The sequence below is a fragment of the Dermochelys coriacea genome, chromosome 1, assembly GCF_009764565.3.
Source record: "Dermochelys coriacea isolate rDerCor1 chromosome 1, rDerCor1.pri.v4, whole genome shotgun sequence".
NCBI classification, from domain to species: Eukaryota; Metazoa; Chordata; order Testudines; family Dermochelyidae; genus Dermochelys; species Dermochelys coriacea.
The window spans coordinates 139,164,154-139,189,087 of NC_050068.2; the positions used below are offsets into that span (position 1 = coordinate 139,164,154).

Genomic DNA, 24,934 nt, shown 5'->3' on the forward strand with positions numbered 1-24,934 from the left:
AGCAAGAGATGAGCCCTACCTGGTTATAAGAGATATCACAAATCATATGTTTCAAAATACTTTGTGCTGTTAAGGATCTGCATCTTTCAGATTTTTAACTTGCCATCATTATTGATGATGTATTGGTCCCTCCCACCCTGCTTCCATCTCTTAGATTGCACACCGACCTTTGTAAAGTGCCTAAGCCAGCAGAGCCCCCAGGCTGACCAGGACTTTCTGACATGAATAAAACATGGAAGTGTAAATGATTATATTATATTATTCTCACTCCTATTGTTTCCTTCCCCCCTGAAGGCTGTGAATCAATTTTGCGTCTCCTTTCTGATCCCCTGCCAGGGAACCCTCGTATACTATTGATGCAGGCCCACCTTATCTTCCTGGAATGAAAGCTGCACATGCACCCTCAAAGTACACACTATCCTACCATTACTGTGTTTGTAACGATGGTTCACAAGGAAAGAAATGGGGAATTCTGTTAATAAAAAAAGGCCATTAATTTATTTGCACAGTAATATAATGATGACCTGATGAAAGAGACGGAAAGGGGAAATACTAGAGAATTTTATTATACAAGAGGCTTTGTAAAATGTGATCTGACACAAAAGAGGTTAGGAAAAGCCCACCCTACTTACTTTTTGAAATCCCTACCAGATTTACACTGTTTCCAACTGAAGGCCACAAGAGAGGTTCGGTGCTGTGCTTGCACATAGCAGGCAGGGAGGTACATCTACACTCTTATTTAGCATCAGATTTGTAAAGAAGACTGGAGATGTCAACACTCCATCTTTAAATATTCTGGTTTACACTGGATTTAATATCCTTAGTCAGTGAGGACTGGTAAATTTTGGAATGGGAGGGAGAGGCTGGCCTAGCAGGAAGGTATTTGAGAGGTTAGTAGCTCAAACTGGCAAACGGCTCTGGCTGGCTGGCTTTGTTGATCAAGAAGTGGATCAGGTGGATCCCTAACTTCAAAGATAACAAAATCTGATTTATCTGGAATTTATCTCGGACATTTAGGTTTTGAAAAAACACACTGATGATAAACACAATATAAGAGGCAGGGCAGAATTACTTTACATCTTCTCAGGGATCTGTTCTCATTGCAACGTAGACACATTTCTCACATTTATCCCCTTGCAAAAAAACCAAAACTAAACTAAAAATAAACAACATCGCAAAACAATTGTCCTTGTTTTTTTCTGTAGACAAATTTCTAATCTGGAATTTTTTTGACTAGCTCTAATACGTCCACATGCACTCAGATGAAAACGGACTCCATCATATTTTTGTGCCTCTTTCATAACCATCATATCAGACACCTAGTCATTTGGAAACATGAAAATTTACCAGAGAGTCTTATCAATGGGAGCTGAGAGATCTTTTTTAATTGAAAAAGTCAAAGCTACTGCACTATCATTTTAGTTAAGTACAGGAAGTGACAAAGGCATTTCTCATACTACAAACCTATACTTAACTACAGGAAATGATCATGCTGATACTTATTTTGATATCTGCACTTTGAAAGCTACAAGAGCTACTGCTTTGCCACAATACCTTGTCTGGAGGGACAGCATACAACTCTGGCATCAGAAGAATTCCATTCTTTTCTCTAATAATTATTCCCTCCAGGGCCTCTCTATACTCTTGAACCTGGAAACAAAAACAAACAAACAAACAAAAAAGTATGGAAAGCTCATATTGCCTTAAAAAGAGAGAGAAACTAATGTTATGCAGCATGAAAAGAATATTAAACAAGGCTGAAACCTTAGAACTAGCTAATAAATCTGCTATAATAAATTCTAGGCTGACTCAAGACAGTGCAGCAGTGAAGAGAGCATAATGTGCTGCCAAATGCAAGACCTGGATTCAAATTGTAGATGCAGATTCTACATCGGTGAGCAAAAAATCCTTATTTTAAAAATAAGGATAGTTCAGCATTAGCATAAATTCTCAATTGGGGTGGGGGGGGAGAATAACCTCCAAGAAAGTCAAAACTTTGCTCCCTTTCTTAACAGCTTATATGGGAACAGGGGTCCTCAAAACTTTTCTCCATTGTAACGTTTCACAATATGGAAAATTTTTTGGACCACTAAGGAAGAAATTGTATTTTTAGATTCCCTTTCAATAGGCCAATACAAATTGTCATTCTAAAAAGCATGCCGTGACCTCTTATGTACAAAGAATAACCATTGTTATTTGTTTTAAATATGCAGCTGGAAAAGACAAAATGGTTAGACACTTGTTTCTAATTTTGACCATCTCTCTCCTGTGTGCCCAAAGCATTCATTTGATTCGTTCTCCTCCGTTCTTCATTCAGATTCAGGGAATCTATTTTGCCTTTCAGACATCTTCCAATCTCAGTTGTATCAGATTTTGCAAGATTTTATGATCCAAAATGCATTTGATCTGAAATTTTATTCACTAGTTTTGGTGAATTTCCCATTTTAAATTAATTATGTGTCCCCATTAGGTTGTGGGGAAGAGAGAACAAAAGGAGCTTTTTCATTGGTTTATTGACTGGCTTTTTCTTTCAAAAATAAGTACAACAAAGGAAGTTTACATTGTACAGCTTTTGACTTTCTCAAAATCCTCTGGCGAGATTCATAACTGGAATCTGAATCAGAATCTGAATCCCTAAAATTCTACAATTTCTGGGGGATAAAAAGACTATAAAAATTAAGTAAAAACACAAGTAAAAAATAGCTTTGAAAGTAGGGGAAAGCTTTCTTTAAAGATATTCAAATGAATAGGGCTCTGGTAATACAGGTATTGCCCTACTGGATAAGGCCAGTGATCCATTACTCTAGTGTCTTCCTGCCAAGATCGGCCAACATAGAAGACACCACAAGAAACCCCGCAACGGATAATTACACAATAATCTGCCTGCCGGTTGCTCCTTGACCACAAGAAGTTAGTGGTTGGCTTACGTCCTGAAGCATAAGGGTTTATAACCCTTATAAATTGCTATTCTCTTGGTATTCAAATGTGTCTTGTCCTACTTTGAACCCTATTAAGTTTTTAGCCTCACTGATATCTTGCAGCAATAAATTCCACAGGTTAATTTTGCATTTCCTCTTAAGAAACTGTGATGGTGTTTTTCTATTGTACTATGGCCATCTAGGTGTTTCATAATTCTCTCTCTAGCTATTCTTTCATTCCATTTATGTACAAGGTACTGAAATGAGGTTTGCTGGTCGGTGATTCCCGGCATCACCCCTAGTGCCCTTTTTTATGAGTGTACAACATTTGGCCCCCTTTTAGACGCCTATACACTATGTGATTTTAATCATACTTGTGTTAGTTCCTCAGCCTCTTAATTCTTGAGTTTCTTCAAAACTCTTGCATTGGTACCATTTGGTCTGGGTGACTTGTTGCTATATAGTTTAACAGTTTCCTGCAGCACCTCCTTGAAATGATGATCATTAAAAAGCTGGCAACTTTGCACTCCTGGAGAGGGGAGTTCTTGAATCAACAATGAAAGATAATTAACCTACTCATTCCATCAGCAGAAGAGAAGCTCTTCAAGGGGGCCAGTCCTAAGGCACAATAGACTGGGTTTGCAGATGCCACGCACAGCACTGGGGGAAAAAGGTCAGGCTGCTGGGAGCTCACTCTGACAGGGAAGGGGGGGTATCAGGTGTGGATGGTGAATCCACGCTATGCAGATCCACTTGACATTGCCCCTGGAAACCAGCTTCACGGGTTCACGAGATGGACTGGGAGGCACTGCGGGAGGCCAGAGGAAGGAATCTTCTCCCCCCGACATGGGCAGTGAGGCGGCAATGGAGCCATTCTGCGGCTTTCTCAGGGTAAGAAAGCCACAGAATGGCTCCATTGCCGCCTCACTGCCCATGGCGGGGGGGAGAAGATTCCTTCCTCTGGCCTCCCGCAGTGCCTCCCAGTCCATCTCGTCAGGCACTGTGGAAGGAATTTCCCTAAAACAGCCAACACTGGGATCTAGTTGGGAAAGTAGTCCAGGAGGATTTACTCATCAACGAGGGAAAATAACGGACAGTGCAAACAAGCAGAGTAACAGCCATACTGCTGACTGCTTTTCCATTCCAGCCTAACTCAAGCAGTTTTCTCCTTCCTTACCTGAATTTTGTCCCCATTGAACACTCCATCAATTAGGAAGTAAGTCCAGAATACTGGCCACTCACACTCTATATTCTCAAACAGTTTGAGCTCAGCAGGATCATAGTGTAACCTGTTTGGATCCTAAAAATCAAATCATATTCATTTAATATTCTATACAAGATATGAATAGATGTGTGTCACACATAAACCCTCTAAAGCCAAAGGAAATACAGGCTAAAGCCACATGCCTACATTTATCACCTTTTCTTCTCACATATATGTACCCACACGTACTCAACCAAATCCCTATGCAATCCCAGAAACCTAGATCTTATCAAGATCACCTTTGCTCTGCCCACTGTTTGATGACTGTGTGCATGTGGAATTATCTTTATTCCCTGTTGGTTGTGATTTTGAGTGTACTATTATCTCCCCTTAGGAACCATAACCAGTTATAAAACATGTATTTGATTTTGATATTAGAATGGCAAATTATGTTTTCCTGTTGTTAATAATTGTTTTTCCATTATCTAATCTCCTTTGGCCAGGGTTCATTATCAGTGTGGATATGTTGCAATTTGGATTGTACAACACTGCGTACTCTTCCTGATGAGGCAGAATCTTAGTTATGATACAGGCTATCGCTTTATGTAGCACAAAACAAACAAAACAGGCATGAAATTTTGACAAATTTGGGTTAAAAAAAAATCTTCAAAATGTCTACTGAAAATCTGCAGAAGTAGGACCTCTCTTGGTGTTTTGTATCCATCTCGAAGGAAGCGAGAGCAGCCATAACGCCCCTGAGGAAAAAAAATACCAACAACATTCCTGAAAAAGTTGACATTGCACAATAGAAATTATTTTTCATTTTACATTACTTCAGAGAGGGGAGAGCTACCTCTTCCTCACTCTTACTTACTCACACCCACTGTGCCCTGAAATCTTTCAGCTAACTGGCAGGAGAAGACAACGCAATGTATTACCTCCTCTCCCCGCAAGCAAACAGACCAAGAGAAAAAGAGAGAACTCTTACTTGCAATTTGGTGAGGATTTCACTTTTGGTTGCATTAACAATGTTCACATCCTCCACTGCAAAAGCTGGGTAAGAAATAATGGACAAGAGTCCAGCATCAATCTCCTTTGACGTGGATGCCCTTGGCAACATGGAGTATAGAATAGACTGAGCACAGAAACACAGAACAAAATATGTAAAATAATCAGCCTCATTCCAGGGATTATGTCAGATGCAAAAAGAGCACATAATCAGTGTTCAAACCAGCTAGGAATTTATTGAATGAGAACTATTTAAATGGGAATGGTCAAAGTTACTCATTGGTGACAGGTAACCTACTCTACATAGGATACACAGTGTATTGTGTGAAACTGTATGCTGAAGTTCTGGTTTTGCTTAGTCAACATTTTCTACAAGCAGGGTGCTTGTCACTGGCTCATTTGTGCTCCCTTATAGCAAAGGAACCTTGAAGGCTGCTCTTTACCTGGCAATGTTCAACTTCATCAGGAAGGACGTGAATCACTGACTTGCTCCCCCCATGGGCTCCAAAAAGGTCTAGTTCATCAATTGCTTCCAAAGCAGCCTTCAGAAACACAGACACATATCAATCCAGATTTGTGCACTTCCCAACTGATCCAATGCCCATTGAACAGAAAAATGCCAATGGACTTCAGTGACTTGAGGACTCTTACACACTTGATAAGAAAGCATGGGAACTTCTGACCTCACTCTTTTAGAAAAGAGAGTCGTATTTAGATTTAAGCAAACGTAAGATGACTCCCTGCACTTTCCATCAATTAAAAATGCAATGCATAACAATCAATCCATCTCTACTGAATCAAGAAAATATTGCCAAAGAATCCCATGCCCCAACACTCCTGAAGTGCCCATTCAAAAATATGGGCTTTACAGCATGCCTCAAGGTCAACCGACTGAGGCTATTTCAGTCCAAAGGAGGATTATCATATCCTTCTAGTTCAGCTGTTACAGTCTTAAGAAGGAACAGGGGAGAGCAGGAATATTTCCAATGAGGTGGGATCCTCTGAGGGAGCTGCAGAAGCATCTCCAAAATTGATGACGGGGGACAGAGGAATCTATACCAAGGGGGCTGTGAAATCTGTAACTCTGTTGGGGTGGGGATCTTGGATCTGTAACGGGGATGGGACAAAGAAACAGCTGATGCCTGGAGCTCAGGAGTTAGGCCAGCAAAGCTGTACTTCTCACAGAGCTCTCTCCTGGAGTTGGTGTCAATGGAGTTACACCAGAGGTGAATATGTCTCCTTGTCTGTTTTCACCCTAGGTATTCACTGCAGTGCAAATTGATTTCAGACACAAGCAGCACACAAGTAGAGAACACAACCCTTTCTGACTTGTTCTTTTTGGAGACACGGATACATAAAATCCTGCAAAACTAATATCAGGAGTGTTATTGCCAAGCTCTGAAACTATAAATAGCCTCTCTCTATTGGTCTGATGTACAGATCAGGAGATCAGTGTTTGATGACAAGAATTTCCTGTAGGGGAATTTACAGTTGGACCCAGGGGAGACTTAAAGGAGAGCAAGCATGTACAAAGCCCATCAAGATCCATGCTGTACTGCTGCCATGGGAATAGTTGTCCTCCACTTCACATTTCCCTTCCTTACTCCTGTATTTGTAGTGAAAGAGAGTAAATGTATTGAACGAAGAAAACCAAATTTCCTTTTGTGTAGCAGCGGGTTGCTTTGCTTCCCCGCACAGCAAACACTTATGTTTTGTTCAGTATCACAGAAGATTGTTCAGCTAAAAGCAAACATGCATTTTTCCGCCTGCAGTGCATCAGTAGCCAGATAGCTCACTCCCAACAGGGATACACTGCACAGTGCTCTCTCCAGTACTGACAGCAGCCAGTACAGATTTTTCATAGGAAGGCACAAGACAACTATGGAGCAAACTTAATTCTACTCCCATCAACGTTTGGTTTGTCTACAGCAAGAGCATGCAGAATTCTTCCTCTTACTATCTAATGCAGATGTCTGCAGATGTCTCAGCATCCTTATAAATCCTTTTTTTGATCTCTACTTATAGGGCTCCTTATAATCCATTTTGGAAACCTACTAGGCTCTTGGCCTCAAGTTACTTGGTGGCAGTGAGTTCCACAGATTAATTAGGCACTGTGTAAAAAAGTGGATTGTCAGTTTTAAGTTTGTTGCCTTTCAATTTCACTAAACGTCTTTGTCCTTGATTTATGAGACAGAGGCATGAACAATGCCTGACTTATACCTCTATTTTTCATTTCCTCTCCAAAAAATTTTTTTTATTTAACTCCTTAACCAAGCATTCTGTTACTTATCCAGAATTTCCTTCAGACTTGAGAGCACCATGGAAGCAGCATACTTAATATCAAGAGAGAGCAAACACTTTCTGCTAGTGCATCTAGCTAGATCTCTGAAAGATTCTTAGCCCCCTCCAAAAAGAGACATAGCCAGGCTTCAGAGATGAAAACTAAGGCCACAGAAGGACTAAAATGACATTGAGATTTATGTGCGATCTCCACTAAAATACATATTCTAATGTAATCAATTAGCAACCACAAGGTCAGATGAACCGAGACAGTGAGGCAAACCATCATGTTAGAGAGTCACCGTTCTAATTCTACATATGAAGAACAAACCAGTAAAAATATTCTCACCTTGGCCATGCCTACAGAGCTTGCATTCAGTTCAGGGATGCCCTGATTGGTTTTATCACCACGTTCCCATATTCCATAGTCCTGAAACAAAAAGAAGGAAAAACAGCCGAGGTAAAAAAAAAAAAATCACAACCCAACAACTCCTTTGGAAGGACCTATTTATTTATGACGTTAGGACCTGATCCTGCAAAGGCTTACTCATGCTTAATTTTGAATTCAATGGGATCTCAGTGGTTCTCAAACTTTTGTACTGGTGACCCCTTTCAAATAGCAAGCCTCTGAGTGCAATCCCCCTTATAAATTAAAAAACACTTTTTTATATATTTAACACTATTATAAATGTTGGATGCAAAGCGTGGTTTTGGGTGGAGGCTGACAGCTCACGACCCCGCATAGAATAATCTCACGACCCCCTGAGGAGTCCTGACCCCCGGTTTGAGAACCCATCTTATATGCTTAAAGTAAATCTCATGCAAGTAAATCTCAGCAGGATTGAGCCTTAGTCATGTACTAGTTTCCTGATAGACGAGGAAAGTCAAGGCAAAGAAGGTAACTCCTACCCCATATACCTTCTCCCAACCCTTTACGTCACTACTCCCTCCTTATAAACAATTTGGCAATTTTTTTTCTTTTTTTCCACAAAGAATTATTTTTTTAAAAATGAAAATTGGGACAACAAGTATCATGAAACAAAACCAAATCTTACTTCACATTATGATATGGTACCGAAATCTCTACTTTCAGAGAACAGTGACCAGGGACCCCCATTGGTTGCAGTGGTGCTACTCACAAAGAAAAGTGCTATTCCAGAATGGCAAATCAGGCTTATTAGGAATTCAAGAATGTATCGGAGAACACAATTTGGCCCATTAACTGGCACTTCCTTCAAGGCTGTCTGGGTATTTTTGTGCTTGTACATTTCTCTTTTAAACAATACGGTAGGTTAAATGGTTTATCAAAGCAAATTCAGATATCATCTCAGACATGCAGTTCTTTCTAATGAGGTAATTTCGCTCCTGTGCTCTGAGTGAAATCCAGACTTCAGAGCCTTTCTTAACTCAAGCAAGTTCAGGCTACATATGTGGTAAATGAAACTTTTAAATGATTGAACTTGGGTTGAAGTTCTTCTGAAAGAACCTATCCTTAAACTTTAATCATTTCAGGTCCCCATTTTGGCTTGTTTTCCTACTTATTCAGAGCAGCAAGTTCCAAGCAATGGGAATGCTGTTTGAATTACTGTATAAATCAGCTATGAAATCTTATAATCAAATTTGCTGCTTCAGCCCCACTCTTCAGTCGGAATATATTCCTTCCCAGCAGAGAAATAAGAAATTCTGTTCAGTCAATTCCTAGGAAGTACTCAAATTGTTTATATATAAACTAAATACTTACAGCGACTTTATAGGCAGCTTCTATGTAAAAAACAAGATTCTGTATAAAGGCAACTTCATCAAGGGTGAATACAATATGCAATCCTGATTAAAAACAGAACAAAAAATTACATTCCTACATAAAAATTGAAATATTTGACAGAAAAGAAGTTTGAAATTTTCATTTTATTCACTAGCAACCAATGCCTGCTGAAATCCATGGAAAGATCCCTATAATATTTGCAGTTGAGATAGCACTTTAAAGGCCACTAATACATATTCTTTTTTTCGAAAAGTCATCAAAATATTAAACTCTCAGGGCCACATTCACACACAGGATGAGTGCCGGAAGGGCTGACACCCACTTTTGCCAGGGAAGACCATTGCAAGGGACCCTGAGGATAGAAGGTATCAGAGGACTGTGTGGTGGGTGGCATCTGTAAAGCATTCAAACAACATGATGCCAGTGAGCGGGGAACCATGGCCAGGACAGCTGGCATTCATGTTCATTTAGGACGCACCCCACCCATGTACCTATTCACTATATCAATACTGACTTGGACTCTAAATACATTCTATGGGTGGCAGACCCGAGATCATTTATTCACTGATAATTTAAAAACTCCCACACCCCAATCTGGGTCTATGCTGCTTATGTGCTATATATGTATCTTGTGACCCCAAGCCTGACCCCAGATGTACAGTACCTTCCATCTTAAGTTGCATAAACTTGATTTTAAACATTAGCTTTAATAGAAGTTTTTAACTCTGATCAGGATACCAACAACTGATCCAAAATGTAGCCCAGTCTAAGCTCTCGGTAGGGCAGCAGTAGAACTACCACATACCCTTCACAGGCTCAACGGATTTATATGATTCAGGATACGCTATGTGCTTTGCACCTCCATGAGCCAGCTTTTCTGAAACTGCCCTTCAAGTGATTGTTTTCTTAATAAACATCTGATTCAACTGATCCAGATCTCTTTTCACAGAGACGTTACGTCCCTATAAGCGCACAAAGAACTTTTAAATGTAGTACTCCCTGCTCACATATTTTATCTACCATATTTTATTCCATCCCAAGAGTATGAGATATTTTCCTGCCAGTTATCAAGGAGCCAAATGTTTGGCACCAAAAGGAAATAGATATGCTGTTACAGCTCACTGTACCAGCCCCTCTTCACCTCTAAAATATTACGCATGGCAGGAGAGGGCATGGCTAGGAGGAAGGCAGCCATGGGAGGCAAGTTTTCGTTTTTGAAGCAACTCCATACAGAGTGATAGCTCATCTGCTTTCCTACCGGCATTGTACCCTCAGGACTCAGACAGGCTGGGAATCCTGCTCTCAATAACCAGACTTGAGGCTCACTGTTGATTGCTTTAAATCACGGCCTTATTTTTTCTGGCATTTTGCCATAGGTCATTTAAATATTTAGCTAGGGACAGTGTTTAAGCAATAACTGCCTTCACTGCACAGCTAGGTAAATGATGCAACTGCAATCTCTTTTATGGAAGATACTTCTCTGCAAATCCTCTCTGGTAATGCACTTAAAGGAAAGTGCTGATATTTGCGAGTGCTCCTATGAAGAAAAAGGCGACATGAGGTTCACAAGCAAAAGTAGAGCCAGGGAAACCCATTCAAACCATTATGCAGAATATTATGCACAAAACCCAAGAGGCGGCCCTGATTTCTCTTTATACTTAAAAGAGCTTGAGATAAAACAGAGACAGTGCTCCCATTGTACATAGAGGAGTGGAGAAACCCCTCTGGTCAATCAGTAGCAATGCTAACGTACACCCAAAGGTAGTCACATCCTGTCCTCTTGTATTTGAAAGAAGGGGCAATCAGAACATAGTTATGGAGTTCTGATAACAAAGGGCTGCTTCTCCCAAGTATATGTTTGGTGATTTTTTTAGTATATTCCATTTTGTAGAAGAAAGGCAGATTTCCGCACTATTAAATTGTGTTGTTCTGATGGAAGGTAACTACAACGTTTAACGTAACAAAAAATCTGCACCAATGATCACAGCTAAAACATCTTCTGCCTACCTGATGCAGTCATCTGTGCCAGGAAGAGCAGGAAAAGGGAAGTTGCATCTACTTGTAGATGTCCCCACTGGTCATCCCCTACTACTGTGGAACAAGTGGCTGAGTTATATTTGGCATGCAAGCAGTCCTTGGTAGTCTGTGTGTATTTGAACTTCTCTACTTTATCCACCTAAAAAGAACACCCAGGATTTTAAAAAGTCAAAAAACTTTGCAAGAGGTTTTTCAGCCAAGAACATACATGCTCCAAGAATAGGAAATAATATGTTGGTGCTCTGACTTTTGTTATTTTACTCTTATATGCTCCAATTCAGCAAAGCACTTAAGAACGTGCTTAAGTGCCTTGCTGAGTTGAGGCCTTAGTTACAGCTGTGCAATTTATTTGCCCAGATATAAATGCAATTTGTCATAGGTGTGACCAGTCATAAAAGTATAACAGAGCAGAGTTTTGCTCATAGCAATTGCACAGGTTAAAATACTTTTATTACACACACATTTGTACACACAGAAATCAATCCACTGAAGTCTCAGATAAAAGAAAAGAAATATCTGCTCTGAAATGAAATGCTTTGTAAACATAACAAGCACTTGTCCACAGATATGCATGGTATAAACGTATTTCCCCATATGCAATACACTTATATGAACGGTGACTTAAATTTTAATTAAAGATGTATTGCCATTTGTTTCAAATCTATGAGGCGAAGGGAGGTGCCAAAGGGATGCATTCTTTATCATACAAAAAGGACTCCAGAGAACCACTGGTCTTGGGAATTTCAATCACTCCTTCAATCTGGGATACCATATTCTCATAATTAATCTTGCCCTTTCATGCACAAATTGACGTTAAAGCACCAGATCTGACCTTGCAACTGAGTTAATACTCCTGGGTTATTAGATTACCTGTCTCATCATACATTGCAAAAGTCCCCGCATCAGTTTCACAACATTCTGTAAGAATAAAACAAAATAATTAAAGTCTAAAAATCACCAGTCTGCTTACCTGTATTAGACAGTATTTAACAACAAGGCTCAGGGTCTCTACTACTGGCCTGCCATGTGTGTGAACATGAACATCCTGAAATGATTTTAAAGAAATACATTTCTATGTCAGGTTTCAGAGTAGCAGCCATGTTAGTCTGTATTCGCAAAAAGAAAAGGAGTACTTGTGGCACCTTAGAGACTAACAAATTAAGTGAGCTGTAGCTCATGAAAGCTTATGCTCTAATAAATTTGTTAGTCTCTAAGGTGCCACAAGTACTACATTTCTATGTGTTTTCTTTTCCAGATTTTTGCCTTGAACGTGCTTTTTGGGGAAACTGATACGTGGTCACTTGAAAAAATATGGTATTCTCATCACACTGTTAAATGTTTAAGAGTGAATTTGGTGTTTAAACTTTGTGAAAACTAGTGGGATGTTACTTGCATTGTTTTCACGTATCTGTATCCCGTTATAATGTAATAGCAAATATTTACATTGTGTACACCCCTGCAACTAAATAACCCATCAAAGGAGAAAGACACCTTGTGGGATTCAAGTGAAGAACTTAAACAGAAAAGTGCTAATTTCAAAGCAAATGGTCATTGTGTGCGATGATCGGACGTCAAAGACTCAGAATGCATTCCTCTATCTCCCCATCATGAAAGGAAAAGCCCACATGGGTAGTGACACTGTCAGCTTGTTTTTTGTGAGAAGAAGCTACAAGTATGGACTCAAGGAAAGATCCTGAATCTCTGGACTGTTTAGACTTTTACAGGGAAGCAGATCCAAAGCAAAGCAGAGATCCTCAGAGACAATATGGGTACCCTGAAAAGACTTTTGGGAAACTGGCAGTTTAATACATCACTGCCACCATTTGGAATTACAAACTGTGATTCACCTGTGCATAGATTTTACCTGCTCTAACCTCTCAATAACTCTCATTTCCTTTTCTTAGCTAATAAACCTTTAGTTAGTTTACTATAGAATTGGCTGCCAGCATTGTCTTTAGTGCAAGATCTGCGGTAAGTGACTGGTCTCTTGGGAAGCAACCTAAACGTGGTGTGATTTTTGGTGTAAGTATCCATTTTATCATAAAGTCCAGTTTGTCTGGGTGGCAAGATAGGCTGGAGAGTCTCAGGGAAGGGTCTCTGACTCCATGGTAAGACTGTTATAGTGATCCAGGAGTTCACACTGGCTTGGTGAAATTTAATTACAGAATACACCACCAGTTTGGGGTGTCTGACAGTCTGCCCTGAGGTAGGCACACTCAGTCGTGAGCCACCCCAGACAGTGTGACAATAGGATTTTCCCCTAAATCCAGTAATTAAGCACATCTTTGTACTCGAAACAAGAATATTTGGAAAAGTTATGCAATGCCCTCAGAAGACAGAGGCAATACACATTATTGAGTCTGAGCTATTTCTCCCATAGTAGGTTTCCAAGGTAACCATGGGTTGGTGATTAAAGTCAAGCATTAAATTCACCCAGTGCCTCCAAAATTGCAAGACAACACTGCAGAAATGCCCACTGGACAAACCTATCCTCCCAACTACATGGAGTGGGAGAATCAACATTATGGCTCTTCTGCTAACCTCATGCTGCTCCTCTCCCTCACTGTCCCTTCATAACTAGTCTTGCTCTGCCAGCCATCTGTACTCTCCGTCCCCTCCTTCCCCCACGCATTGTTCCTATTAAGCCACCCTTCTTGCCATCCCCTTACCTTAACCCTCCCCATATGAATAATAATAATAATAAATAATAATAAAAATAATAATTAAATCATTAATACTACAATTTTAAGACAATACAACTAACAGCACATGTGCCAATTATCACTCTTATGGCTTTTCTTGTACATTGTCTCCTCCCCCACCACCCCCACACAGCCATCCTGATGTTTTTCCTTCCGAGGCCCTGATCTTGCAAACGTTTATGCGCATGGCTTCTGTCTTTAATGGGACTGCTTAGAATTAACCATGTGGGTGTTTGGAGGATTGGGACCTTAGATTATAAATTGTTTAGAGAGTAAGGATGGTCCAGTGGCTAGGGTGCTAGCCTGGGACCTGGGAGACCAAGATCCAATTTCCTGCTCACCACAGACTTCCCATGTGACCTTGGGCAAGTCCCTTAGTCTCTCTGTGCCTTAGTTCCCTATCTGTACAATGGGGATAACAGCACTTCCCTATCCCACAGGGATGTTGGGAGGACAAACATTATGGTTTTTGAGATCTCAGATACTATTGTAACATGGGCTAGATAAGTACCCAAGAAAAAGAGATGGAAAGTGCCAGCACCAGCCCAGACTGTGTGTGTCTGGAAACCCTTGTATATCCTGGGCACAACAGCAATATAAACAATAAATACAGCATAAAATAAAATGACCATCAAATAAAAGAAAAGCTGTGAGACAATAAATAATACATTTACTACATGTAATATTTAGACATACCTGCTCAAGTTCATAGGCTTTTGCCTTATCCTCATCCCGGTCTGCATTCTTCCGATAAGCCATTCCCAGACCCCACACAGCCAGAATGCTGTAGACATTATCCCGGACCCAAGCATCCTTTTGCTCCGTGCTGGCCGAAAGCAGTCCAGTAACTGGATTCTAATCAGAAAGAAAAGAAAACCAGAACAGCAGACACCGTTCACCTGAAAAGTCATCTTATTTAACTACAGCAGCACTTTCCATATCAATTGATGATGCAAGAAACACAGAACCACATAAGACTTCATACTCTTACCTGCACTTAGACAATGGCCATTCATAAATTCACAATGGGATACAACCTTGATCTTCCCACCAGACTCCCAAAACTTGAGGTAAAGGAGAATCTCCTTTGACTGCTAGCAGCATAGAGGCTATGACATACAGCTGAGCAGATCTCATCCCACCCAAGAGCATATGATTCACTACTGACCTAGCAATATTCAGAACAAATAAAAAGAGAAGGTTCCCAGCTCAAAGAGCTTATCATGTATTTAGTGCCTGAGCCTGCACTATTGATGTCTGTGGTGCAGAACCAAGCCCCAGCGAGAGCAACAAACAGGGGTTTAGGCTGGTGTGCAGAAAGACAAGGGTTACAAATAACAGAATTATACACGGACTCATTATTGGCATACGCTGGTTCAGTTAAATGTTTAGAACACCTTAATTTCTGGGAAGAGGTAGTTTTGCAGGGGAGGAAACGTCACCTGTCTTCTCATACGCTTTTTAGGAGGGATTTGAATGAAGACACAGGTGGCAGCCAGGTAAACATTACTGGTATAATCAGTATTCTCATTTATTATTAGAAGAAAGTAGTATTCAGTGGCCTAAATCAGGGATCAGTGCCACACAGCTTACTCACATAGTACACACACTGTATAAACATCTACATTGTAGAGATGGTCTCTGTCCCAAAGAGCTTATAGTTCAAATAACAGAGATCGGATGAGTGCAGAAGAATCTCTCTGATGCTAGCTTTATGAATGGAACATTCCATATGTCACGTAAATACCCAAACAGGGATTAACTGCTCAAAGACATTTCCAAATGGGAAAAAAGCAAAAGCAGAAGATAAACAGAAAAAAAAAAGAAGTGATTCAGCGGAAGCCACCTGCAGTCTAAGGTAATTAGAATAGGAAGAAGGATGGGCCTAAAACGCAAATCTCATATTTCTAGGTATTTTGCACAGTCTTTTTTTGTTCATCCCTCATTTGCCATACAAAGAAAGTCTATGTAGCTGTAATTCTAGCCCTGCAGAAATTGCACTGCAAGCCCCCTAGCAGCTACATTCTGGGCCTGGTGCCAGTTGTGCAATGGAAAATTCTAAACAGCACTAAGATTGTTCCTCCAAAAATGTCAATGTTCACACAAGACACTGGGAGACTCATCAACCACCAGGGACCTACCTGCTTTAAAAGTTTTAAAAGGTGCTGAATTAAGAAAACATACAACAAGATCTAGAGGCAATCCCTTCTCCCCCTCTACATTAGAATCAGAGGGACTTAACTTTTCAATCAAGTCCAGAGTATCTAGGTTAAGTCCACTGTGGACTTTAATGGACATTGGATCAGGCCTTTTGTGAAACATCATGAACAAAGGTAATTCTGTAACATCATGGTACTATCAATTCACAGGAAGAAACATTAACTGACTAATATTTTTAAAAGTTTGCTTCATAAAATGCTTACTCTTAAAAATTAGGATTTTCTTCTCAGTTACTCCTGCTAGTATACATAGAGTCCACCCCTGCAAGATACTGAGTGTGAACTATGAGGTACTGGGTATGCTCAACTCCCATGGATACCAAAAGAGTGTCCAGGCACCATGTAGCATTAGGCCCATGTGATTATAAAATTTAATTTAAATTTAGTTTGTAGGATGAGGGCCTCCCAATGAGATCTGCATGAGCAGATCCATGTGCCAAGGAACCCCACTGAAGTCAATGGGGTTATGCAAGGACAGAAGGCTCTGTTGCAGAGATCTGATTGCCAGACTGAGGCCTTAAATTGTTACTTAATTGTGTATGCTGTGCCTCTTTCTATTTACTATATTTGCATTTCACTACATCTATTTGTCTGGAAACAAGAATCTGCTAAAAAGACCAGATTCCGATCTCACTTTCACTGGTGTAAAAATCGAGTAATTTCATTGACCACACTGGAGCTACCACAGAATTAAAATGAGATAACGGAGATCAGAGTTTCATTCAGAGCATAGTTTAGCAAACACACAGACTTATATAACCTCTGCTTTGATCTAACAGAGCACTGATATTAAAGTCAGACCGTCACTAAACTCCAGTTGGGTTTGATTGTATGAAGTTGACTGTAATGTATTTTTGTGAACACTTCTGATTATCTTATCTTTATCAGCTGACATTTAATGATTTCTATTTTAGCTACATATTCTTTTCTCCTTAAGTACCCGATGTAATACTTTTTTTAAAAAGAAAAACTTATTTTTTCATAAAATGGATATTGACATTGGATAAAACACAAAAAATACCAACCTAAATCAATGAGTGAAATAAAATGGTTGAGTCATTATTCTTCTGTACACCGGGCTATAGAGGGTATAAATAATATAGTGCAATACTCTTTAAATAAAAGCTGTTATAGAAATAAAATAATTGTATCAGAAGAATAATGATATTGCAGGAAGGAGGAGGAAACATATTGAACATTTTCCCCACTGGATTTTCCTCAACATTAACTAACATACGATCATAGCTACACCTTCTCCATCATATTAACTCCAATTAAGGACTTAAATCTAATCTATCCACCTGCATTTATAAAGCACCTATCACGGAGATGTCTATACACGGCAAGGCAGAGTGGATAAAAATCAATTATTTAAAAAAAATTTTCAAAAAAATCAGTTTTATTTACATCGGATTTTTTTGATAAAATGCTTTTTGAGGAAAAAACCTATCTAAAGATAAAGATATATCTTTGAGCTATAACATCTCATCATGGAATAGGGATTATAAATTCTAATTCTATAGTATGGGACAACATATTCATGTAATGTTTAAGAAAAGTTTTGTAAATGAGTTCTCTAATAGTTCATGGACTAGGGACCCAATCTTATTGGGTTCCAGGAGCTTCTGTATAGATTATTTAGGTTAATCTTTCTATCTACCCAATGGGACTCAGTGCTCACTCTATAAGATACCATCAGAGATGCCTAGTTTTGCACTTCTCAAACTGTGGATTTGTGCCTCCAGAGATAACATGCTTGTTAATAGCAAAAATGTTTTTAAATAAATAAATAAATAAATAAACAAGAGGTGAGAAATAACAGACCTCAACCCTATTGTCCCTCTGCAAATTTGTGTACAGAGTCAATCCCTTACCTCTCTCTAAAGTGCAAAGTTTCAAAAAGTTCAATGAATTGAAGATTGTTAGGGGTGGAATAGATCTGGACAAGAAGAAGAAGTCTGGAGATAAATGTGAAATGGGAGGATAGGCAGTTAAACAGTTTCACTTTTGTTTTGAGCAGCATAATCCAGAAGTCTTGAAGTATTTTTGAGTGTAGCCTTCATTGATTTGAGATCTACCACACCATTCTCTCACTGGAAGAAAAAACCTATAATGGCAACAGGTAGTAAAATAGACCCAATTTGAGAATATTTTAATGAAGTTCCTCTACCTGTGGGTAACACAGGAATGCGCGCAAAATGCAAACAGTACAACAAAGAAATGCAAGGCCTGATTGTTCGAATGAAACATCATCATGAGAAATGTTCCTTCTCAGGAGGAAGCTGCATTGAAGATGATGGAAGGAATATGTCTGAACATGCAGGCTCTTCAGGTTGGTAAACTTTTTTATTTCATACCTCTTTCTTAAGCACTGCCTGTATTCCCTATGGACTATTCTTGAATTCTCATGTTTGAACAAAAAAAATATAGTTGTTACTCTATGGTACTATCATTTTAGATGCAATTGTGATAAAAATAAATAGCTGAAATAGGCAGATCTTCCTTTTACAATTTCACCTTTAAAGTAGTACTGAATGTCAGCGAATGCAATGAGTAATACTAAATGAGCAGTATGGTAATGGTAATTAAATAACTGCATTGATTTATTTTGTTTAGGAGAATCCATCCTCAACATACAGGATTCTGAAGACTATCCCCCTTCAAAATCACCATCATTTTCTATAGTTTCAGAGTTATCTGCCAATGATAGCATTTCAGTCACATCATGTCACATAGCCACAGTATATCACCTGTAGCAAAAAGAAAAAAAAACCTCCATAATCCAGAAACAACCATAGATAAATTTGGGATAAGAACCAGCGGATTACAAAAAGAGGTAACGGATGAAAAAACTGCCTGGTTTGTTTATGCAATAAACTCTCCTTTCCATATGACTGAGAACCCGCATTTCATTAACATGGTTCAGTGATTAAGACCAGGGTACAGTCCACCCAACAGAGCAGATTTCATAGGCAAACTGCTGGATAAAGTGTATGAAAGAGAAATTGATCAGCGTGCAAAAGGTCTAGAGAGTGAAATTGTTAACCCGAGTGTTGATGGGTGGAGCAATGTCCATAATGATTCTGTTGTATGTGCTTGTGTAACAGAAGAAGGAAAGGAGTACTTGTGGCACCTTAGAGACTAACAAATTTGTTAGTCTCTAAGGTGCCACAAGTACTCCTTTTCTTTTTGCGAATACAGACTAACACGGCTGCTACTCTGAAACAGAAGAAGAGAATGTCTTCCATACAGAAACAACTGATACATCAGGAAATGCACACACAGCAAAATACTTACAAGAAGTAGCAGTAAAAGCTATAACAAACTGTGAAAAATAATTCAAATGTCTAGTATGCAGCTTGGTCACAGACAATGCTGCAAATGTATCCAAGATGAGAAGAAAGTTAGAAGAGAGTCCCAAGCTAATAATGTACGGTTGCAGTGCTCATTTGATGCACCTCCTAACTAAAGATTTCAGTGTTTCAGAAATAAAAGCTAATGTTGTTGAAATTGCAAAATATTTCTATAATAACCACTTTGCAGCAGCTGCTCTGAAAAGAGTGGGAGGAACCAAGCTAACTCTCCCACAAGACGTGCAATAGAACTCAGTAGTGGACTGTTTTAAGCACTATATCAAGAGCTGGCCTAATCTAACGACAGTTTGTGAACAAAATCGTGGAAAAATAGATGGCACTGTCACAGCCAAAGTTCTCAACATTGGGCTTGAGAGAAATGTTGAACACATGCTGAGTACCCTGAAGCCTATTTCTGTAGCCTGGAACAAAATGCAGGGAAATAGCTGTTTTATTGCTGACTCTGTTGAAATTTGGAAGGAACTGAGTGAGATCTTAAAAAGAGAAATATATGACAGAATTAAATTACAAGCATTAAAAAAAATGAATGGGACAAGCACCATCTCCAGCTCATTTTCTTGCAAATATTCTCAATACTTGGTAACAGGGTCAAACCTTAACTGCTGAAGAAGAGGAGCTGGCTATGACATGGACATCCAGCAATCATCCTTCCATAATGTCAACTATAATAAACTTCAGAGCTAAGGGTGAACTATTGAAGAAATATATGTTTTCTTATGATGTTTTAAAGAAAGTCACACCAGTGAACTGGTGAAAGTCACTTAAGCACTTGGATTCAGAGGCTGTTGAAGTGATAATCTCACTTAACTGCAGTACCTTCTTCTGCCGGTGTAGAAAGAATATTTTCTTCCTTTGGACTAATTCATTCCAAATTGAGAAATCGTTTGGGACCTGAAAAAGCAGGAAAGCTTGTTTTTCTTTCCAGATTATGAACAAACAGGAAAATGAAGGTGAAGACAACTGAGCTAGCTGCAGAAGCCAATATTTTAAGTTTCTCATGTTGACCTGGCTGATATAGTAGATTTAATTTTTTTTTAATATTTCATTTAACTATTTTAGTTAAAAACAATTTTAACAAAAACAAATCTGATTTTAAAAAATGTGAATGTTTAATTCAAAAATTCATATGCTTGTTTTGTTAAAATATTATATGTTTGCTGTTGAAGAAAAAAAATCCAGAATACATTACGTTGTTGTTTTAGTTAAATAAAATAATTTAAATGTCCATCTGGTGATGTTCTCCTCCTAATACAGCATGGAAAGAAAATCCTCCCAATATTAATGATTATTAACCTGTTAAATTGGAGATAGTCCACCTCCCAATGACTTCATAAATATCTGCTTCAGTTACCTTTGGTAAATGAAATAAGCAATCAATCATTCATTTTCTGATACAGCTGTAAAACTAATCTGAAAAGTTTTCAAAATAAATCACTTTAAAAATGTATAGTGTGTACCTTCCAAAAATGAAACCTACATCTATCTCTGCGTTGTGAAGAATATGTATTAAGGTTATAACAACCAACAAGAATGCACTTTTATGTAGAAATCCATGATTAAATTGAGTCTTCCTGACTAGTGATTTAAATCAAATCCACCCTGCTGCGAGGGTCATATATGTTAGCAGAAAATGTTCACTACGGCACCAGTCCTGCAAAGAGCTCCGACTTCAATGTTTCACTTATATTTTGCACAAAAAATGTAATCTGTGATTTGAAGATTATAGATCATCTGGTATAAATAATCTACCCCAGTATACATTAAATACATCATTCCTTTTTATTAGATTTCTATTTTGCTTATAACAAATGCTTTCCAAAATGCAAGAATTCACGAATATACAAAACGAATCTGAAATGGCAAAACTTCTATTGACTTCAGCGTGAGCAGGTTTGGGTCCGTAACACCCTCCTCCACTGCCTTGCAGCCTCTTTCAGTGCTTACTAATAAGTATATTTGGAAACTGACTCATGGAAAAAATTCCTTGCTCTCATCTTTATACGCTGAACTATTTGAATTGAACCACCCACCATCTCAAAGGACACTAACTTTTCTGCACCCTATGTCTGTTCTTAAGAATGAAATAGATCTGAGCAAATGGAGAACACTATGGTATGTGTTTATGCATGTCCATCAGCCAAAACGTATAATAGGTCACATTTTTTTACCTACCAGCCTTGAGAGTGTCATTCTTTTACTATGTATGTATCCAAGCCACACAACAAGGGGTCAGAGTCTGATCTGAGTTACACTGCTATATAAATCTGAAGTCACTCCACTAAAGTTAACATAGTGATTGTAGATTTTCACCAGTGTGACTAAGAGAAGAGAATCTGGCCAAAGATTCTGGTACGAAGTGTATTGTAATAGACACATACTAAACAAATTATGTTTGCTGGCAACTGAACCAGCTCTATTTCGGATTCAGTCTTACTTTCAGATAAATGACATTCATAGCCACTTATCTGAAAGTCACTGTTATGCCTATTTCAGTGTAGCAGCCGTGTTAGTCTGTATTCGCAAAAAGAAAGGGAGTACTTGTGGCACCTTAGAGACTAACAAATTTATTTGAGCATAAGCTTTCGTAAGCATGAACGCATCCGATGAAGTGAGCTGTAGCTCACAAAAGCTTATGCTCAAATAAATTTTTTAGTCTCTAAGGTGCCACAAGTACTCCTTTTCTTATTTCCCCATGTTATTTCTCCCCCCATCCCACCCCCCACTGCTCCTCAAAACTATTTCCCCATATTATTTCTCCCCCCACCCAACCCCCCACTGTTCCTCAGACGTTCTTGTTAGCTGCTGGAAATGGTCCACCTTGATTATCACCATAAAAAGGTTTTCCTCCTTCCCCCACTCCCCTTCCTGCTGGTAATAGCTCATCTTAAGTGATCACTCTCCTTACAGCGTGTATGATAAAACCCATTGTTTCATGTTCTCTGTGTGTGTTTATATAAATCTCCCCACTGTATTTTCCACCAAATGCATCCAATGAAGTGAGCTGTAGTTCACGAAAGCTTATGCTCAAATAAATTTGTTAGTCTCTAAGGTGCCACAAGTACTCCTTTTCTGTTATGCCTATGTACACTAGTTTCAAAAGATACACAATAATGCAAGCTCACATATCTGAGAGTGAAGGCAAGCCATTGAACATAACCACAAACAATAACATTAAAATAACATTTAAGAACTCACTGGGTTTCCACATACAATGAACATGCTTTTTCACGTCTTGTATAATCAGCTACTGAGTCACCATTTACTTTAGAGAGAAGGTATTTTTCTATTGTTACGAATGCTATATGTCCAACATCCACATTACTGAATTAAATCAGTACAGGATATTTATCTGTGGCACTACCTCAGTGCACCTCTCTCTATTCTCTCCCTAAACTAATACTCCACTTAATTTGTACAATACACTCCACCTCATACCACACCACATTATAAGAAATACTTCATAGCATAACTCTCCACAAACACGCTATTTTCTACAATAACAGATTGTACAAACATACTCTGCTCCCTACTGCAACACGCTGAACCAACATACTCCACTCCATACAATAATGAGCTCCACACACATACTCCAAAAGCATGGGCGCTGCTCTTGGATCTGCCCCAAACTAGTACTCAGTCACGTCTGCTAAGCAATTAACCAGCCCACTGAACTCGTATCAGGAATCCCACAGAGCCGACTGAAATAATGAGTAAGATAAAAAAAAAATTCATAAAAGAAAAAAAAACCTCCCTCAAAATAAAGGCCCAACGGGGTTGGTGGAGGAGTGAAAGGGTCCCACTCTTCTCTGCATTGACTCTGCACTCACCTGATGACATAAAATGGTCTGTTGAACCAGTCGGGCATAGCCATCCAAGCGGACTCCAGAGTTGCTTCTGCTTCTCATCTCCCCAAGGCCTGGGATTTTTGTGTCTCTCTCTTTCTGTGTGTGTCTCTCCCTCCCACACTTCAGTGCAGCAAGAGTGTGGCTGGGATCCTCTCTCTGAAGAAGCTCTTATTCTTCCTGGTTCATACATGCAGCAAGCTCTCCTGTGACACTTGCTGACAACTGATGCCCTTATTCCAAAATAAACAGAGCAGCTGTCAACAAAGCAGGGATTACAGACAGGGTTTATCCCTTCATTTACATGCAAACCCTGGCCAGACTAACCTGGCCGGTAATCAATGCACATACTGCACCACAGACATTTTCTACATGCTCCTCACATAATCAGATGCCATAAATGATTGGTTTATTATCTCAATGCCATGTTCACACCACTATGAAAGAAAAACAGTAATAATTCGGGTCAAGAACAGCATGTATTATTTTAACGCCTAACACACATATATTGCAATATACTACATCTATCATATATAATCCTAGTTATCATAAGTCTACATGCTCTCATTATGACCCATAAGCAAGCAATATTATTCCAGTGTATAAAGAATCTATATGAAAAAGTAATATATTTTAAAGCGTTTTATAACACCTAAAATGCATGGGTTAGTTATTGCACCATATGAACTGCGTTTATATGGATACAATCATCCTTTGTGCCCAATAACTGTAAGCGATTGTTTATAATTTCTGTGCTGTAACCCGACCCAGGGATAGGGCTTCAGTCCAGGGGGTAACACAGCTCCTTAGTTCAATATCTAAGAAACATACAGGGACACAATGAATTGTGCTCAGTACTTAACAGGCCCAAGGCTGCCACATTCCAGGGAGTGCGAGTGTCACAGCCAGCGATGGTTTGATTCGCCTCTTCGCCAACTCATTAGAATTTCTCACAGCAATGAGCACCTGGCCCTGGTGGTGGGGGGAGTTAATTTGCTCCAATCTCAATATACGATTGGGTTTAAGGGGACTGGCCGATGGTTGGTTTGCCTCTTTTCTTTACCACGGTTACCAACAATCGCCTTTCTTTGCCGAATTACGAATCGCTCTGAATGCCTGTTCCTGTCCCCGACCAGCGGAGCCGAGCCAGCGGTGGGTGTCCCCGGCTCGGATAGATGCGCGCAGCTGGGCGCTTTGCAGCCACTCACCTGCCGAACGGCAACCGGGGGGCCCCATCCTCTGCCTGCCCCGCTCCGGACGGCTGCCGTGGGAGGAGGAACGTGAACGGCTTTCCCAGCAGCAACTCAGGCTAGGCACTGCGGGGCAGAGGAAGGCAAACCAGCCGCCCGGGGCCAGCCATTCCCCGCGCGCGTAGGCCCTGGGGCGTTTGCCCGGAGCTGCGTGCCCGAGCCCCGGCAGGCGGCTGACTGACAGGCGCAGCGGGGAAGGGCTCTGGGAGCCGGGGGAGAGGAAACCTTCGTTCTGCCAGCCCAGCCCAGCCCTGCCCTGCCCTGCTCTGCTCTCGGCAGCCCGCTCGCGCGCGCGCGCGCGCACAGGCTCTGCAAGGACAATAGAGCAGCTGGAACCG

At 39.8% G+C, this 24,934-nt stretch overlaps 1 protein-coding gene across 13 annotated transcripts in view; it reads right to left on the reverse strand.

Annotated features, from left to right (window-relative positions):
• PHKA2 (phosphorylase kinase regulatory subunit alpha 2) overlaps window positions 1–24,934 on the reverse strand; it is a 69,860-nt gene that overhangs the window by 44,739 nt on the left and 187 nt on the right. For 4 of the 13 annotated variants that reach the window (XM_043504571.1, XM_043504568.1, XM_043504560.1 and 1 more), the window contains exons 1-12: window positions 24,555–24,847; window positions 23,332–23,579; window positions 14,608–14,766; window positions 12,080–12,127; window positions 11,180–11,348; window positions 9,152–9,234; window positions 7,760–7,840; window positions 5,574–5,672; window positions 5,111–5,257; window positions 4,824–4,877; window positions 4,096–4,218; window positions 1,555–1,650 (exon numbers count right to left, since the gene is read on the reverse strand). In XM_043504571.1, the coding sequence (XP_043360506.1) occupies window positions 1,555–1,650; window positions 4,096–4,218; window positions 4,824–4,877; window positions 5,111–5,257; window positions 5,574–5,672; window positions 7,760–7,840; window positions 9,152–9,234; window positions 11,180–11,348; window positions 12,080–12,127; window positions 14,608–14,766; window positions 23,332–23,409 (1,137 nt within the window). In that variant the 5' untranslated portion in view covers window positions 23,410–23,579; window positions 24,555–24,847. Of the gene's footprint in view, window positions 1–1,554; window positions 1,651–4,095; window positions 4,219–4,823; window positions 4,878–5,110; window positions 5,258–5,573; window positions 5,673–7,759; window positions 7,841–9,151; window positions 9,235–11,179; window positions 11,349–12,079; window positions 12,128–14,607; window positions 14,767–23,331; window positions 23,604–24,554; window positions 24,899–24,934 lie in introns of those variants that run through there. The other 9 variants (XM_043504543.1, XM_038418427.2, XM_043504550.1 and 6 more) reach the window with 6 other exon arrangements.